Here is an 18548-nt window from a genome sequence, read left to right as displayed (position 1 = left end):
TCCAATTACGTGGCAAAGAAGTGCCCTGCACTTCTTTGCCGAGGCAGTAAATTTACGGGTCATCGTTTGACAGCTGTCAAACGACGACTCGTAAATAACAGGTCGTCTGCACAGTACGTCGGCAAACCCATTCAAATGAATGGGCAGATGTTTGCCGACGTATTGTAGCCATATTTTCAGACGTAAAACGAGGCATAATACGCCTCGTATACGTCTGAAATTTGGCCGTGTGAACATACCCTTACACTTCTCAGTACTGCTGTATAATGTCCTACATGCTGCTTCTGAGGGTGTGCTATCAAGAGATAGAGGAGCAGGATGTTCTCTTCTCTATGTGTGCTGTTGTGTGCGTGGTTGCTCACCGCCGACACGCCGTTCTTACCGGCAGCCGCGACCGTGGGACACTAGGAGCTTGTTGGCATCTCTCTTCTAAGAGACGCCAACTCACGCGGCTGCTTCCTCCTGCTTCTAGGATGTGCGCTCGTCTCCGGCCTTTAAGGGCCAGCGCGTGCACCAACTAAAATGTTCCCTAACCTATCCCCTTACTTCCTGGACTATTTAAAGGGCTCTGCCCTTCCACTCCTTGCCTGAGAGTTGTTGTTGTATTCCCATGATAGTCTTGCAAATGGTCCCTTAGTTGTTATCCTGCTCCCAGTGTTCCCATATCCGACTTCCTGTATCCCGTAACTGCAGGGGCGGAACTAGGAAACACTGGGCCCCATAGCAAACTTTTGACTGGGCCCCCCTCCCCTGGGTGCCACAGATTGCCCGCCCTTGTAGACAGTGTCCCCCTGTAGACAGTGCTATACAGCCCCCCCTGTAGACAGTGCTATACAGCCCCCTCTGTAGACAGTACTATACAGCTCCCCTTGTAGAAAGTGCTATATAGCGCCCCCTGTAGACAAGGTTATACAGCACCCCTGTAGACAGTGCTATACAGCCCCCCTGTAGACAGAGCTATACAGCGCCCCAATGGCGTAGCTAAAGGCTCATGGACCAGGGTGCAAGTATTCAGCTTGGGCCCCCATACCCCTCCCCAACACCACAAGATCCCTGCACGCGGGTATGCCCACCCGCCTTGCCCAACAGCCCCCATAGTATAATGCCCCCATACAGTATAATGCTCCCATAGCTGCCCCATCACAGTATAATGCCCCATAACTGCCCCATACAGTATAATGTCCCCCCATAACTGCCCCCATACCGTATAATGCTCCCCATATCAGCCCCCACAGTATAATTCCCCACATATCTGCCCCCGTACAGTATAGTGCCCCCTATACAGTATAATGCCCCCATATCAGCTCCTCATACAGTATAATGCCCCCTATATCAGCTCCCCATACAGTATAATGCCCCCCATATCAGCTCCCCATACAGTATAATGCCCACATATGAGCTTCCCATACAGTATAATGCCCCCCATATGAGCTCTCCATACAGTATAATGCCCCCCATATCAGCTCCCCATACAGTATAAAGCCCTCCATATCAGCTCCCCATAGAGTATAATGCCTCCCATATCAGACCCCATACAGTATAATTCCCCCATATCTGCCCCCATGCAGTATAATGTCCCCCATCTTATCAGCCCCCATGCCATATCAGCCCTCATGCAGTATAATGCCCCCCGCCATATCTGCCCCCCCCCCCACCATATCAGCCTCCCATACAGTATAATGCATAATAGAAAAATACCATAATTACTTACGTATCCCCGTTCCCACGCCGGGTGAAGGATCCTTCGCCTCCTCCGGTGTGTGCTATGAGTGACTCGGCGCAGACAGGCGCGATGATGTCACTACATCGTGCCTGCATGGGTCGAGCCGCTCAGGGCACAGTGAATGCTGGAGCAAGAAGACGTCAGCTCCTTGCTCCAGCATTTAATGAAACCGGGACCTCGCGACCCCCCGGAGGTCTTCACACGACTCCCCAGGGGGACGCGACCCACAATCTGTATTGTGCAGTTTGCGGTGGAGAGAGGAGGGAGGGCTGTAATTTAACGCCCCCCCCCCTCTCCACCGCAAACACAGACAGACAGCACAATACAAAACAATACATTACAAGACAACACAATACAATACAACACAACACAATACATTACAACAACACAATACATTACAAGACATTACAATACAGACTCATCAGCTCACCTGAAGTCCTCCGCACCGGCTCTTCCACTGCACTGGCTGGAAGACGTATCACGTGACGTCACGGTCACATGGTACACAAAGTGTACCATGGGACCGTTACCAGGAAGTGCCGGCTTCACGGCACAGAAAATGTCTTTAACCAGCATGCTGTATGGCAACGGGGGCCCCATGGGCTTAGGGGCCCGGTCGCAACTGCGACTGCTGCGACCCCTAAAGCTATGCCACTGCAGCGCCCCCTGTAGATATGGCTATACAGTCTCCCCAAACAGTGCTATACAAGCCTCCCTGTAGACAGTGCTATACAGTCCCCTGTTGACAGTGCTATACAGCCCCTCCTGTAGACAGAGCTATACAACACCCCCTGTAGACAGGGCTATACAGTCTCCCCATACAGTGATATACAGCCCCCTATTGACAGTGCTATAGAGACCCCCTGTAGACAGAGCTATACAGCGCCCCCTGTAGAAACGGCTATACATTCTCCCCATACAGTACTATACAGCCCTCCCTGTAGACCGTGCTATACTTTCAAGTATCACAAAGAGGGACAACCGATGCGGCGCACAGCGCGTCGTGGCTAATTTATTTCTTTTAAGCCACACCTCTAATCTTACAAAATCCCCGCCCATACACACCCGGTTCAGCCTACACAGTATCATGCTCCCATAGTGTCTCCCACACAGTATAATGCCCTCTAGCTGCCACCATACAGTAAAATAACCCCATAGCTGCCACCATACATTATACTGACCCATAGATGCCCCCTATACGGTATAAAGCCAACACAGATGCCCCCAAACAGTATGATTCCCACACAGATGCCCCATGCAGTAAAATGTCAAAATTCCCCATACAGCATAATGCCCCATAGCTGGCCCATACATTAAAATGCCCCCCATAGCTTCCCCATACAGTATAATGCCCCATAGCTGCCCCATACAGCTTAATGCCCCCAAAGCTGCCCCATACAGCATAATTCCCCCATAGCTGCCCCATAGGGTATAATGCCCATTAGCTGCCCTTATACAGTATAATGCCCCCTTAGCTGCCCCTAGGGCCAGTGCCCTTGTAGGTAGTGACACAGTGCCCATGTAGAAAGTGCTCATGTAGTTAGTGGCCCTATATAGTACCACAGTGTCTATGTAGGTAGTACCACACACACCCCTTTAAGATAGCGCCACCCCCTGTAGATAGTGCCATTGGGACTCCCTCTAGAAGCGGAATCCCCAGCCAGAGATTCCGCTCCTAGAGGGAAACTCTGATTTCACTGTCCATATGTGGACAGTGATGTTAGGGGCTACTCCTTGAGCGGAATCCCCGTTGCCGACTCTGGCCGGGGATTCTTCTCCTGGAGGAGCCCCTGACATCAATATCAAACTAGCAAATAGTGCAGATTTTGCTGCGTTTTTTTCAAGTCTGTGACATGGTTATATCTCAGGAATTTGGTTCATTTTCCACAATAGGAATTGACATGCTGCGGAACGAAAAATGTGCACCACAAGTGAATTTCAGGACAGAAATTTTACGCAGAGTGTGGATGACATTTGCTCATTTACACTCACTTTGCTGCTACTGTATTCTGCCACGTATTTTTCATCTGCAAATCCGGATGGAAAATACACAGCAATTCCGTTACGTGTGGACAAGTCCTACCTTGGAAACTTCATCTGATAGCAGTGTATTGGACAGTACCAGTTATACAGAACTAGTATTAAAACAACGGCCGTCACACGGACCTATGTAATTCAATTGGGCTGTTCACACGACCGTAGTTTCAACAGAGCGTGTGAAGGGTCCGCTAAAAAAATAGATAATGTCCTATTTTTTTGCGCTTCACGCATCCAAGACTCTAGACTATGGGGGATGCGTGATAACGCATCCTGCAGGGGTGCAGCACAGAGGCGCCTTAGATGTGAAAAACTGTAGTTTTTCTCGTCCGCGGTTTCATACGCTCGTGTGAATCTAGCCATACAAGCTAAAAAATCTGACAATATTCCTGAATTAAATATTAAAAACAATCCAAAATACCAATGTGGCAATAGCCGACTTATCCCAACAAGTTGGAGGCATTAAGAAAGATATACTTCTGCTGCAAGAGAATATGAATAAAGTGCGGGTTGGGATTGACAAGACAGAAACAAGAATTAGCAATGCAGAAGATGTATAACATACGGTGGTAAAATATGTTAATACACTGAAAAAATCTGTGGGGAAGTTGAGCACGCAGAAACAATTGCAATATGTTTATACAGGAGCGAATATTAAAAACTTTTGGACCAGATATATTTACAAAGATATTTTGGGTGGATAGAGCCCATCGCCTACCAACAAAGGTAAAAATAGGGGGAGTACCCCAAAACCAATAATAGTAAAAAATGGTCTGTTATGTAGAAAAATACACAATACTAAAAAAAACAAGAACATCAGAGCTGCAGTTTAACGGAAATAAAATATTTACTTTTCCGGATTTCTTCTTAGCTTAAGAATTTAATTTTGAGATATAAAAAAAAAATTAAGAGATCAGAATATACAATATGCCATGTTACTAAACAAGGAGAAAAAAACAAAACACGTAGATTACCCACGGGTAAATGCAAGAAGAAAAAAATTGAATATGCTCACCTAGAAGGGTTGTGCAAAGCAGGCACAACGCTGGTGAAAAGGCAATAAAATAGTCTACGTGGTATTCTCCACTGCAGAGGATGTGCTAAGGCAGATACACCCAGAGTGTGTGTAGGGAGGAATGCGAACTCAGAGAAGCAGCTGCTGCAGAGGTCCAAATCGGTAAACGTAAATTTACCGCCAGGTATAGTTTTAAAAAATTAAAAAATGGACCAAGTATAATAGGCGCTGCTGCTTAATAACAGGATTTATTGCAGGCTACGTGTTTAGACGCAGGAAATGCGTCTTCATCAGGCCATAAACATATGGTAACAGCATGACATCTAATATATATATATATGTGACGACAGAAAATAGCAATCAATGAAAAGAAAACGGGGAGGGAATGATGGGTGGGGAAAAAAACGAAAAGTAACAAACACATATATAATATAGCTAAAAGCATAGATACAATTCATAAAATGTTCCTGTAATGATGGGGGTAAGGAAACAGACAAGTGAGCCCTAATCTACCCGCCACTCAGTCCCTGCCTACTTGCAACGACCCACCCTAGGCGACGGGGTACAACTGGGTGACGGTCCCTACGCTCAATAAGTGCACGACAGACAAACAGACAAGGGTACACAGAAGCAAGGGAAAAGGGGCAGTTGCCCACGGCAACACTGTGAGCAACAAGAGTGGTGAACGAGGCGAGTCAAACCAGGAGTGTACGAGGTACCAAACGCAGAGCAGGAGAGTAGTCAGTAAGCCAGGGTCAATATGAAGCAGGGTCAAATAGTTCAAGAAGCTGCAGCAGGGCCAGGAAACCAAACGAGAAGAATCACAAGCAAGGAGGAACAGGAAAGGCAGGTATAAATAGACAGAGGGCGGGAGCTAGCTCCGTCTGGCCAGGCTGTGATAGGCTCTCCCACTCCTAAGCCTGCCATCCTGAGTGGTGGAAGATGGAGTCAGTCTCACAGACATAGAAGCAGGTGCAGACTGATTACCTATGGGCATAGATACAGAAGCTGTGCCTGGCAGATCCTTAACAGTTCCAATAAATTAAAAACAATAATTATTGATAAGTTATATTAAGATCATTCCAGGAATTTTACACTTAATAATTTAGCGCACGCTAAAAACAAAAACATGAAAATATATATAAAGATAAAGGCGTGTTATATTATTGTTTAAAAATGAATAATATATATAATAATTTAGTACATCAATTGTAAAGTAAATACATAATACTCACAAACCTATTATGCTTGTAATAAACCAACATCTAAACATGATTAAAATCCTGCGCACATACAAGAAACAAGTAGCGTCCATAGCGTCATGGCAACCCTTGCAGAGTCTACGGATATCAAAACGGGACCAAGAAGATTACCGTGGAAAGAACCACATCATGATAAAATAGATAAATTAATTTCACTATTTTGCTGTAATCTATCTTTAATTATAAATATAATAGTACATTTGTAAAGTATAAATTAGTGAATATATTTAAAAAAATCATCTTTACCAATAGGAATAAGCTAATAATATTAAAACAAATTATTTTCAATAAGTTAAAAATGAAGGAGAAGTAATTTAGAGATGTTAAAAATATGATGTATAGATATATGTAAAATGTATGATAATCCACCGGATATTCAAGAATGAAAAAATGAAATAAAATAATCAGTCTAAAGTGGACTCACTAATATCATTTAAACCCTCAGGATGTAGGGTGCAGAGTTTATATATCCAATAATTTTCTCTTTGCTTCAGACTTAGAAATCTATTATTATAGTCTGCTGGACTCTGTTCAATCGGAGTGATGCTAATGCACTCAAAATTGTAATTATGTTTATTTAAACAATGGCGAGAGACACTTTGTTTGGGAAATCCTCTATTAACATTGGATCTATGTTTATTAATCCTATTACGTAATGTCTTAGTGGTGCGTCCTATATATTGCAACTTGTACGTGCATTGTAAGAGATAAATAACATACTCACTCCCACAATTTAAAAAACTTTTTATAGAAAAAGACTCCAAGGTGACAGTAGAAGCAAAATCTTTAGTTCTATGTGTAATATTAGAAGAACACAAGTATCTCGGTTGTCCACAACGAAAAGATCCAAGGAGTACTGGAAGTATTTTTGGAATGGAATATTTTTTATTGTTATGCAATTTACTAGGGGCTAATAGGTTCCTCAGAGTCTTAGACCTTCTGAAAGTGACCTTAGGTACAGTTGGTAAAGACCCTTTTAAAACAGGATCATTTAAAAGAATGTGCCAATGTTTCTGTAATATTGACCTTATGGACTTACTCCCGGTATTAAAAGACGTAATAAAATTATATTTATGATTAAAAGAATCAACTTTTTTTGCACCCACAAGTTTAATGCATTCTTCTTGTGACATATTCATCACTTTATCTTGTGCCCCGTCAATTAAGCTACTAGGAAAATGTTTTTCTTTAAACCTTTTTTTTTTTAAATATGCCATGTTATACCCTGCAAAGATTGGCTGGAACCCAAGGAAATGTAAAGGATTCAATAGATACCTGACCGTTTCCTTTTTTCTTGATTGTTTGGGGACTCTGTTCTTCTGTTTTTTTCTCTTCCTTATGATTTTCCTATTTTGGTGATGGAGGGATAGGAGTAGGGAGCATGTGTGACTAGATTTGGAACCTGACAGCTCGCTGTTTAGGTTATCTGGGGGGGGGGGGGACCGCTGGTGAGGGTTTTTTTCATTGTGTGTTTTTGTTCTTTTATTCTTAACTTAGTTCAAAAAATGAAATGCTTATTGTAGAATGTTAGAGGATTAAGTAATAAATTGAAAAGATTAACTGTGTTTAACCTTATTAAGAACTATTCCCAGGCAATAATATACTTGGCTGAGACCCACTTAATCCCATCAACAATAACTACCATCTCAAAACCATGGATTGAAATGTAATTTCATGAGATTTATACCACATATTTGTGTGGAATTAGCATTCTGATACAAAAAAATATTAATTGCAATATCTATACCAAAAATTTTTTGGGGGGGTACGTTTTTCTGCATGGAACATTTAATAGTATAGAGGCCATCATAGCGGCTATTTATATTGTTCCTCCATATTCACCTACTTTTCTTTTTCTATTGGTATATAATGGTAACTGCCTATTACTGATCCTAGGGTCGATTAGATTAGATTATGATTTGGGTCGAAATGAGTGCAGTAGGGTCGTGTAAGATCTTCTAGGTCTGATACTGCATCCAAAGAGATGGTGTGGGATACAGCGAAGGCATACCTCCATGGTCTGTTTCTCAGAGAGATCTCCACTAATAAATCAATAATCAGTCAGAAAACTGTGAGAATCCAATGATTATAGACCCGGATCCTGAAGCCCGGGAAAAATATGATCATTTTATTTACCAAAAAACAAAAGAACAAGACTTTCTGAGAAATGTAAGAGCTTTCTCAGAAATTGGAAAACCAGGCTCGTATATCTCAAATATATCCCTCTTATATTACAGCACTCAGAACTTGAGTGGGTGCAAATACGAATAACCAAATTCTTATCCAACAGAATTTCAGAAATTTCCTCCAGACATTATATACTTCCACTCAAGGGACTGATAATGTTTCTTTAAATCGTTTTTTGGATGGGATTTCCTTCCCTCACTTATCATTGGATCGGATTAATAAACTGCAGGCTCCTTTAGAACTAGAAGAACTCAGAGCTTCTTTAGAACACACCTCTAATAATAAGTCACAGGCCCTGACGGGACTCTGTATAAGGTTTACCGCTCCTTTGATCTGAACCTTTTGCCAGAATTACTGAATACTTACCAACATGCCTCCAATATACCTCTTCCATCTTGGACTGAGGCGGTTATTACCTTAATTCTAAAACCAGGCAAATATCCAACAATGCCTTAATCCTATCAATCAATCTCCTTAATAAAGTGCAATGCAAAATTACTGGGAAAAATACTAGTAGACCGTTTCTCAACTGTAAGAGATCAGACAGGTTTCATGCTTGGTATGAATACCACAATGAATATTCGCAGGTTGTTCTCTAATCTCCAGGATTTTGGAGCTGGCTATGGATCCTACTTGACACTGTCGTTGGACGCAGTGAAGGCCTTTGGCAGTTCTGAGTGGGATTTCCTCAAGGAGATTATTTCCTGATTTGGAATACCAGAATTATTAATAAAATGGGATGAGGTCCAGGGTGAGGGTAAATGGTGAACTCACTGTGCGAAGGGTCCGTTGAACAATAGAACGTGTCCTATTTCGTTCCGTTTTCACGGATCCCTCCATAGATTCAAGTCTATGGGGATCCGTGAAAACGGAACTCGCACAGGGGCACCTCGGACGTGAAAAACATAATGTTTTTTTTGCAAAAGGTCAGCAGTATCCTACAAGTACGATGAAATACACTTCTATTATGGTTCGAGATAATGAACAAAAACCTTTTTTTTCTGTCATACTACCTACCCCCAAAATAGTTTTGCTCCTTCGGTGTGTATTAGGAATTTTGTGCATCTTTTCTGTAAATATAATATTGCAACCACTGGTTTCTGCACCATTAGAACTTATTGCAGTCCTTTAGAAATTATACCAACCTCATACGCTTGAGTGAGTATATTTTGTAGTTCATTTTTAAAGTATAATGTGTGATTAAATGTTTGATTTTTATAACACTTTCCATCATGTAATTGTTTAATGGTCTAATGCTCATAAATTTTTCTAAGACGAACTACATTTTCATGCTTGTCTGCTGGCTTATAGACAACACCTTGAAAGGATTTTTTTTAATGTTATCCTGTTTTAATGTTTGCAAGATATTGGAAAATTCCTAAATTCACCAGTTTAAGGCCCCATTCACACGACCGTTGTTTTTATCCATAATTACGGATCTGTAATTACGGATAATCTGGGGACCCATTCATTTCTATACGCCACGGACACTTTTCCGTATATTTACGGATATGTCTCTGGGCCGTAGGAATGATCCGCAAAATATAGAACATGTCCTATTCCTGTCCACAATTTCGGAACAGACTCGCCCATAGATGTCTTAGTGCATGTGCAAAATTGCGGACAGCTACGGATGTGCATCCATAGCCATACGTAATTTCTGAAGCTTTGCTGTGTGACGGCAGGGGATTCCCCAAGAAAATGGCACCTGAGCGATCATGTGACCTTTTCAAGGCATTGGGACATGTTGGTGACCTCATTTGTAGCCTCCATTTATTTTTTTCAGATCCGTAAATACGGATTGACCATATTTGCGGACAGCATGCCAGATATGCGGATGACTTGCGAATGACTACGGATTGAGAAAATATAGCACTACAGTAATTGTCGTTGAGTGAATGAGTGAAAGTGTCTAGCAATTATCAGCACGGTGTGTAGAGTGTGGATGGGAGCCAGGTCCCCCTCAATCTTATTTGCTTTCAACCACTGTGGTGTATGATCAATTATTAGCACAAATTGTGCTAGTAGATATTTTTTAACTTGATTTAGTTAATTATGCAGCAAGATTAACACACCCTTGTCCCTGGTTGACTGACAATACTGCATATTATTATCTCTTGGTTTCAAACATATCAAGACACTGGGTGTTCTAGTGTCAAATTGTTGCACTAAGTTACTAAACAAGTAACATCAATCGGAACGTATGGAAAGCCACTATATTTTAAATGTCCTTATTAAAAGTTTTATCTTAATTTACATATATCCAATCCATTTTCTTTCAGTGAATTATTTTTGATACAGTGGATGCATATTTATCCATTACTCAGTGATCAAGAACAATTTTGATGTTTTCTTTAGCCGTTTTTGGAGCTGTTTTTCAATTATGAAAAACATGAATTATGATCCAATGAAAAACAGCTCCAAAAGTGGCTCAAGAAGTGACATGGTCCTTCTTTTTACGCTGTGTTTTTTTGCACTCTGTTTTTTTAAAACAGCGGCCTAAAAAACCGCTCCGTCTGAACTAATCGCCGTTTTTCCATTGATTTCAATGGGAAAATGTTTTTTTTGGGGTTTCAGTAGCGTTTTTCAAGGCATGTTTCGAGGCGTCTACGTCCCGAAATACGCCTGAAAACACTGCGTGTGAACATACCCTTAGGATGCGTCCAGACGTAGAAGACTTTTCCACCGTGGATTTAACCACAATTCTGAATCCATGACAAATCTGCAACCTCTGAACCCTTATACACTGTCTACTAATAAAGGACCCTTCATGGACCATTTGTGCATCTGATAGTAAAATAAGGGTATGTTCACACGGCAGCGTCCGTTACGGCTGAAATTACGGTGCTGTTTTCAGGAGAAAACAGCTCCGTAATTTTAGCCGTAATGGCATGTGTCCATGGAAAACGGCTCCATTTACGTCTGAAGAAGTAAGAGGCACTTCTTTGACGCGGGCGTCTTTTTTACGCGCCACCTTATGACAGCGGCGCGTAAAAAAAATGACCGTCGGCACAGAACATCGTAAGACCCATTCAAATGAATGGACAGATGTTTGCCGATGCTTTTGAGCCGCATTTTCGGACGTACTTCGGGGCTAAAATGCCCGAATTACGTCCGTAAATAGTGTGTGTGAACCCAGCCTAAGAGTGAGCGAGTTTTAGTAGTTTTACTTAATTGAAAAATTAAAAAATTAAACTTTCCTTTCAATTTTACTCAGAAAAGACTAGTGAATATACTGTTGGAAGAAAAAAAAAAATACATAATCACCCCTCATTTCCCTGTAGAAAGAATTATTGCATTACTGTTTTTGTAAAGTCTATTAACAAAAGGTCACTTATTTGAAGTAAATAATTTTGGATTTACACAAAGAATCATACCATTTGCAGAAAAGTGTCAATTTTATTCTTTTTTCAAAACTGTCAAATTGCTATCCAAGACAATCAAACTTTGTTAGGAAGACCTCAATATTTATTTAAAGGAATATTCATGTTGAGGGTATGTTCAAACAGCTTATTTTCAGCCGTTTTTTGGGCCGTAAATGCCCCGAAAAATGGCTAAAAATGCGGAGGCTACACGCCTCCAAACATCTGCCCGTTGACTTCAATGGGAAAAAAATGCATTTCGTTCACACGGGGCGTTGTTTGTAAAAACGGCATGTAAAAAAAAACCTGTAAAAAAGAAGTGCATGTTACTTCTCGGCCATAAAAAAACGCATCAAAAAACGCTTGATATATAAAAAACGGCTGAAAATCAGAGGCTGTATTCTCTTGTAAACAGCTCTGTATTTTACAGCCGTTTTCTGTTTGCCGTGTGAACATAGCCTCAGGCTTCCTTCACACAGATTTTTTCTGCTGTTTTTAAACTTCATGAAAAAAAACGTGTAAAAATGCCACTTTATTAAAATGTAATATGCAAGTGTAATTTTGTAGAAATTGTTATGCCATTTTTCAAGTCCTACAGAGAAGCCTATGGGAAAAAATGCCACACTCAGTGCATGCTGCATTTTTTAAAAAAAACAAACAAACCACCGATAACCCCAAAAATGCCACAAACCAAAAAGCAGTGTATCTTATATTTGACTATAGACTTTTTAATGTAATATCTGGCCACAAAAAATAACACTGTTAAGAAAGGCATTAAAAATTCCACGAAAAACCCAGAAAAATGCCGTGTGAATCCAGCTTTAGACGGTCTAGAAGTGATGCTCTTATAGTAGCGCTTTTACCATTTTTAAGCAGAGCATAAAGATAACACTAATGTGGTACATTTCCCCAAGAGAAAACGATATAATAAAATCAAAAGAAACATAAACATTATTTTACATCTTCTTTCCATTATAAGGCTTTTTAGGTATTAAGTTATAAGGCAGACATTGGTAAATGCAATGTAACTTTATAGGTATTAAATTCCTCTTCATCAGCTGAGTTTTTGCACTTGATTTCTTTGTAAACTATAGTCCTTTGCCTTGAGTCTGAGATTGGCAACACTGTTGATCATGTTCATTCCCTGGGCAGGATTTGCTTTGACACAAGTGGAGGAATAAGCTGTCATGGCACTATGGAAATAAAAATGCGAAAGTTTAGTTATCAATATTTCAGTCACATCTCACTCCTAACTTAGGGTATGTTCACACAAACAGGATACACTGCGGATTTTCTGCAAAAGAAAATCTGCAGCGGAATCTAAAAAAAAAACCACATAAACCTGTCACAGTAATCCGAAGCAAATAGTTTCTGTTGAGAATTATGCTGCGGAAACGCTGCGGTTTTTCCGCAGCAGTTTTACCTGTAGATTTAGGCTGGGTTCCCATGTAGAGTAAACGCTGCAGAACTTCCGCAATGGAATTCTGTGCGGAAATTCCGCAGCATTTACAGTATCAGCAAAGTGGATGAGATCTAGAAAATCTCATGACCACGCTGCAGGAAAAAAACGCAGCGTAAACGTTAATAACTTGACCTGCGGTGCAGAATTTAGTACCGCAGCATGTCAATCTATGGTGCGTTTTTGTTAATATTCTGTTGCGGTTTTACCCCATTGAATTCAATGGGGATGCAAAACCCGCAACAGAAAGCCAAGCATTGCGTTTTTTGCGGCGTAATTACATCATTTATGGCGCAAAAATCGCAACGCCGGAAGAAGAAAATTAACATACTTACCCAGAACGCCCTCCTTCTTGATGCAGTTCGGCCTCCTGGGATAACGTTGTGTCCCATGTGACTGCTTCAGCCAATCACAGGCTGCAGTGCCACATGGCCTGAAACATCATCCAGGGAGGCCGGAGCGGACGTCAGAGGAGGGAGGGGTAAGTATGAACGGCTTTCCTCCGCAGCGGAATTTCCGTCCAAAATATTGCACCACAATTTTTCGGACAGAATGTCCTGCGGGTTCCAGGTCGGACACGCTGCGTGATTTTTACGCAGTGTATCTGTCCAGTGGGAACCCAGCCTTAGTGTTATACTTTGCAATAATCAATGTTTATGTGCACCTGCAGGTTTCAAGCGTTTTTACTATGTTTCCGCACAGAACATGCAGCATAAATTTACATGCTGCGGAATTGAAAGTCGCACTGCAAAACACTTTCTCTACGACTTTTCTGTGGTTTTTTTCCGGCAGCGTGGGCATGAGATTTTCTAAATCACATTCACTTTGCTGCTACTGTAAACGCACAGAGTTCCTTTGCGGAAATTTCACAGCATTTAGACTACGTGGGAACCCAGCCTTAGGGCTCATTCAGACGAGCGTAATACTCGTCCCTGTGCTACGTGTTGAAAGAACTTGCAGCACACGGACCCAGTCATTTCAATGGGGCTATTCAGACATGCGTGAGTTTTCACGCAGCAAGAATCCGTTGCGTGAAACTCACTGAATGTCCTATATTGGCACGTTTTTTCGCACCTAGTCATCCTAGTCTATGGGTGCGGAATTCCACGGACAGAACACGGATGACATTCACGCAACAGTTACATAGAAAAGCAGAGAAATGAAGAAAGAAAAAAAGTGCTTGCATGGATGTGAAAAACGCATGCCACACGCAAAGCACACTGATGCCAATATAATAAGCACACAGACATGAAATGTAGGAAAAACGGGTTGTTTTTTGAGCGCGCAAATCAGACATGCTCGGTTACAGTGGTTGGTATCTGCTTGATTAAATGGAGCACTTGCTACTATAGTTTCTGTAAAACACAAAAGCACAACACACAAGTTTAGATGTTTTAGGCCTCATGCACACGACCGTAAAAACTCCCGTTATTACGGGTCGTAATCACGACCCGTAATAACGGGCTCATAGACTTCTATTGGCGACGGGTGCCTTCCCGTTTTCTCACGGGAAGGTGCCCGTGCCGTTGAAAAAGATAGAACATGTCCTATTTCAGGCCGTAATAACGGCACGGACAGTCCATAGAAGTCTATGGAGCTCTCGTAATAACGGGTGGCTACATGTGTGCACCCGTCATTACGGCAGCGTTGCTAAGCAACGTCAGTAAATAGTCACTGTCCAGGGAGCTGAAAGAGTTAACTGATCGGCAGTAACTCTTTCAGCACCCTGGACAGTGACTACCGATCAGTATAAACCTGTAAAAAATAAAAATAAAAGACGTTCATACTTACCGACAACTTCCTGCTTCCTCCAGTCCGGTCTCCCGCCCGTTGCCTTGGTGACGCGTCCCTCTCGACATCCGGCCCGACGTCCTGGATGACGTTTCAGGCCATGTGACCGCTGCAGCCAATCACAGGTCAATCACAGGCTGCAGCGGTCACATGGACTGCCGCGTCATCCAGGGATGTCGGGCTGGATGTGAAGAGAGGGACGCGTCACCAAGACAACGGCTGGGTAAGTAGGAATTTCTTTAACTTTTATTACAGAAAAGGCTGTCCCTTCTCTCTATCCTGCACTGATAGAGAGAAGGGGCTGCCGATTAGTGCAGTGCTATTTTGCCGCCAAAAACGTGCTCGTAAATACGGGTGGAATACGTGTGACACCGGACCCATATTTACGAGCACGGGTTCGTAAATACTGGTGCAAAACGGGTGGAATACGTGTGACACCGGACCCGTATTTACGCCAGTATTTACGGGTGGGAAAAAATACGGTCGTGTGCATGAGGCCTTAGTGTGATAAATAAACTATCAAATCTACAATAAATTCCAGATTATTGCTATGCTATTCTTGAATTTTTGGGAAGTGGAAAGTGTTTTATACATGAATTCTATGAGCTTTCCTCCTGAGAGACATTTCACCAGTCCTGGGTGCCCAAGACAGAGATGGCAAAATGAACCATCTCCCTCCAACACCAATCATACTAACTTCCCAATTATCTACATGTACTTCATCACAAATTTCGACATAGGGTGAAGCGTGGCTTGCAGTTAACCCCTAGTAACTCAATGTTTTCTGTGAACTGCACAGGGAGGATTTCTGGGCCTAGGAACACCCCCCCCCCCCCTTAAGCCTGCCCATGACCTTTTTTCATAGTCATAGGAACCTGATCTTCTGTCATGATTCATTTAATCCTAACTAAGTTAATATGATTAATATAATAAGGGAAGCAGGGCCATGTGTCCCTGGAGAGATGAATCATATTGAAAAATATGAATAAGGAAAATGTTCTACATTGTAGAATGTGACATGATGAAATATTTTATATGTTACTGAGACTTTAATAGCAGCAAGAGAACATGTCAAGGATAAAATTGAGAATATGTTCACGCGACCTATTTTCAGCCGTTTTTCGTGACGTAAATGCCCTGAAAAACGGCTAAAAATGCAGGGGCTGAATGCCTCCAAACATCTGCCCATTGATCTCAATGGGAAAAACGGCATTCCGCTCCCACGGGGCGTTTTTTTACGCGGTCGTTTTTCAAAACGTCCGGGTAAAAAAACGCCTTGTAAAAAGAAGTGCATGCCACTTCTTGAGGCGTTTCTGGAGGCATTTTTCATTGACTCAATAGAAAAACAGCTCCAAAAACAGCCATTAAAAAACCCTGCTTAAAAAACGACTGAAAATCAGAGGGTGTTTTCCCTTGAAAACAGCTCCGTATTTTCAGACGTATTTTGTTAACTGTGTGAACATACCCTTAATCTTAAATATTTTTTTTTTAAAAAGGGGTTTTTAATTATTTTACATCATTTTGCAGTGGTTTCTGGTCCTGTGAACTAGGATATGAAAGCTGTGTAGAGGGCCATAAAAAGAAAAGATCAAAAACATGAAGCGATTTGACAATATTTGTCAGAATTTAAAAAGGTTGATGGGAGGTGAAGACTAAACCGTTTATTACCAGCAAATATGGAGATTGGTTAAAGCACTTTTTGTGACTGTGGTAATTTTTTTTTACATTTTTTTTTAGGCTGACTGCCTGATGAATTGTATTGGTTCTACACCCTAATTTTCTTATTATTATTGGCACCCAGCACTTTAATTTTTGTATATGTATCTAGTATATGAACAATATTTTTTTACCCTATTAATATTTGCACTACTGCTATTATCGTTTTTATACACATTTCTGGTTCCATGGTAAGACTTTATCACACTTGGCACTTTAAATATTTATTATAGTTTATGTATTTATCTCATTTTCTGATCAATCTACATACGTTCTGTCCACTCTGAGGTGCCTAATTTTGTATTCTCTAAGTATTCTAATGAGCGTGGAAATTACAATATGCTATAGGCCTTAACTTAGCCTTAGCCTTAGCTTTTTTTTACTGCGCTTTCCATCATCGGCGTTAGCACCATCACCATGGTTTAGTGCCAGCACGTTGCTGCCTGCCTCATCTCTTGCCTGACTAATAAACACTTAAAGGCGTTTTCCTATAATCATTATTTATCACTTAGGATTTGCGGGTGAATTGCGGCCGCAAAAATACGTTTGTGTTCGTGGGGCCTTACAGAGGAATGGCATAATGCAGAGTTCTAAGAAAAGATTCTCTAAGGCCTTATTCACACAAACGTATATTACGTCCGTGATACGCGCATGAAAATCACGTGCGTCGCACGGACCTATGTTAGGCTATGGGGACGTTCAGACTGTCAGTGATTTTCACGCAGCGTATGTCCGCTGCGTAAAACTCACGACATGTCCTATACTTGCCCTTGTTTTGCGCAGCACGCACCCATTGAAGTCAATGGGTGCGTGCAAATCGCACACGGCACACGGAAGCACGTCCGGGTGACGCGCGTGATTTGCGCTACAGTTGTTAAAGAAGTGAAGGGAAACATAAAAGCCCCTCCTTCTTTACTGTTTCGTAACATAAAAACGGAGTGTCATAATGATACCGGCTGCGCGAAAATCACGCAGCCACGCACCATATGTTGATGCCACACTGAACTTTTGTGTGCGCAAAACGCAGCGTTTTTTTGCACGCGCAAAACGGACACGTTCGTGTGAATAAGGCCTAAGGCTGAGTTGAAATCTGTCTTGTAAATTCTAAGGCTGGGTTCACACGACCTATTTTCAGACGTAAACGAGGCGTATTATGCCTCGTTTTACGCCTGAAAATAGGGCTACAATACGTCGGCAAACATCTGCCCATTCATTTGAATGGGTTTGCCGACGTACTGTGCAGACGACCTGTCATTTACGCGTCGTCGTTTGACAGCTGTCAAACGACGACGCGTAAAAATACAGCCTCGTCAAAAGAAGTGCAGGACACTTCTTTGGACGTTTTTGGAGCCGTTTTCTCATAGACTCCAATGAAAACAGCTCCAAAAACGGACGTAAAAAACTCCGCGAAAAAGGCGCGAAAAACTCCGCGAAAAACGCGAGTTGCTCAAAAAACGTCTGAAAATCAGGGGCTGTTTTCCCTTGAAAACAGCTCCGTATTTTCAGACGTTTTTGGTCACTACGTGTGCACATACCCTGACTTTCTGTTCCGTCATAGGAGCAGAAAATCAAAATTCAAGATGTAATACATACCTTACACATGGTGCCCTACAGATCCTATTGACTTATAATGGGGACCATTGGGTTCCGTCACTGTGTCCGTCGTTTTGCCGGAAAAAATATCGCTGTTCTATTTTTTTTCCTGTCAAATGTTGCGGAATCTGCGATGGAGACTCCAAAGCAGATGTAAATAGAGCCTTACTTTATTTTATGGAAGAGTAAGAATCTACACAAACAGACATGTCAAGTGAGGTCCTCTTTAATAGCCACTTGAACTTTTGTAAAGTGTCATTATCTTGCACTCACATACTCACCATGGGTGGTTATATTTAGTATTCAATTTTCTCACCAATCTTGGAAAAGGTAAGTTCGCACTTTCGGAGTTTGGGACCACCCACTAAAACGTAGAAGGCAAAACAAAATTTACTGTCAGTCT

General features: G+C 41.8%; 1 protein-coding gene across 2 annotated transcripts in view; it reads right to left on the bottom strand.

Annotated features, from left to right (window-relative positions):
• Positions 1–11624: 11624 nt before the first annotated feature.
• PRRX1 (paired related homeobox 1) overlaps positions 11625–18548 on the bottom strand; it is a 98209-nt gene continuing 91285 nt past the window's right edge. Inside the window, exons 4-5 of one of the 2 annotated variants that reach the window (XM_075833499.1) lie at positions 18427–18509; positions 12695–12779 (exon numbers count right to left, since the gene is read on the bottom strand). In XM_075833499.1, the coding sequence (XP_075689614.1) occupies positions 18458–18509 (52 nt within the window). In that variant the 3' untranslated portion in view covers positions 12695–12779; positions 18427–18457. Of the gene's footprint in view, positions 12780–18426; positions 18510–18548 lie in introns of both variants that reach the window. The other variant, XM_075833500.1, reaches the window with a different exon arrangement.

Source organism: Rhinoderma darwinii, chromosome 7 (assembly GCF_050947455.1).
Source record: "Rhinoderma darwinii isolate aRhiDar2 chromosome 7, aRhiDar2.hap1, whole genome shotgun sequence".
In the NCBI taxonomy this organism is placed as follows: domain Eukaryota; kingdom Metazoa; phylum Chordata; class Amphibia; order Anura; family Rhinodermatidae; genus Rhinoderma; species Rhinoderma darwinii.
This window is presented reverse-complemented; position numbering and strand designations above follow the sequence as displayed.